We start from the raw sequence: 1,050 nt of genomic DNA on the forward strand, positions 1-1,050 counted from the left end.
AGCCCCTGGCACCAAGCACCCAAAAAAACACCTTTATTGACCAATAAATAAACTGCGGGGAGAGGAACAGCGCCCGGGGGGCGTGACGGGGACACCACGAGGGTCAGGGCCACGCTGGGGTCAGAGCCACCACCAGGCTCATTGTCACTCTCATGGTCACTGCCAAGGTCAGGGGCCACCACTAGGGTCAGAGCCACCATCACGGTCACTGCCGGTGTCAGGGGCCACCACCAGGGTTGGTGTAGTGGAGTCAGAGTCACCGTCATGGGCACCGCCAGGGTCAGGGCCACCACTGAGTCCTGGAGCCATCACCAGGGTTTGGACCGTCAACCAGTCACCACCAGGGCCAGCCCACTCATGTCCCCAGCGTGTCCCCAGTCACCGGGTGAGGAACTGGAGGTTGATGGTGGCTTCGGGGACCAGCAGGGTCCGGGTCATGGGAAGGACACGGGACCCACCAGGCTCTGGACGCACCTCGAAGTGCAGCAGGATCTGCCGGGGGAGGGAAGGGGTGAGTGACAGACCCCTGGGGACCCCCACAGAGGGTGCTACTGTGAGCCCAGGGGACAGCTGGGGACACTGGGGACAGTGAGTGTCACCTGTGCCAGCGCCTGGTGAAGCTCCAGCTCGGCCACACGTCGCCCCACGCAGCTGCGCTTGCCCAGGCCGAAGGGGAGGGAGGCAAAGGGGTGGGGGGGACCCCGGGGGGGGCCCTGGGGACATCCCTGGGGACTTGTCCCCCCCCGCAGCCACCGCTCCGGCATGAAGGAGTCAGGGGAGGGGAAGTAGCGGCTGTCCCGGGAGGTGACGTAATGACAGAGAGTGATGAGGGTCTGGGGACAAGGGGACATGGGTCAGGGGGGGCATGTGGGGACAGCAGGAACAGGGGGTCATGGGGATGGAGTGGGATGGGGGGACATAGGAGGGTGAGTGGGGATCAAAGGGGGACACAGTGGGGACAGGGAGGGGTCAGCAGGGTCATGAGGACACTGCAGGGGGGGGGCAGGGACCCAATGGGGGGAATACAGGGACACAGTGGGGATAGGGACA

General features: G+C 65.2%; 1 protein-coding gene across 1 annotated transcript in view; it reads right to left on the reverse strand.

The window, feature by feature from the left end:
- Window positions 1-378: 378 nt before the first annotated feature.
- Window positions 379-1,050, reverse strand: part of LOC104393340 (25-hydroxyvitamin D-1 alpha hydroxylase, mitochondrial) — a gene marked incomplete at its 5' end in the record, with an annotated part of 6,577 nt that continues 5,905 nt past the window's right edge. The window contains 2 exons of the mRNA XM_010002821.1: window positions 379-492; window positions 600-833. Of these exons, the coding sequence (XP_010001123.1) occupies window positions 379-492; window positions 600-833 (348 nt within the window). The remainder of the gene's footprint in view (window positions 493-599; window positions 834-1,050) is intronic.

The sequence above is a fragment of the Chaetura pelagica genome, unplaced genomic scaffold (assembly GCF_000747805.2).
Source record: "Chaetura pelagica isolate M959 unplaced genomic scaffold, ChaPel_1.0 scaffold2488, whole genome shotgun sequence".
In the NCBI taxonomy this organism is placed as follows: domain Eukaryota; kingdom Metazoa; phylum Chordata; class Aves; order Apodiformes; family Apodidae; genus Chaetura; species Chaetura pelagica.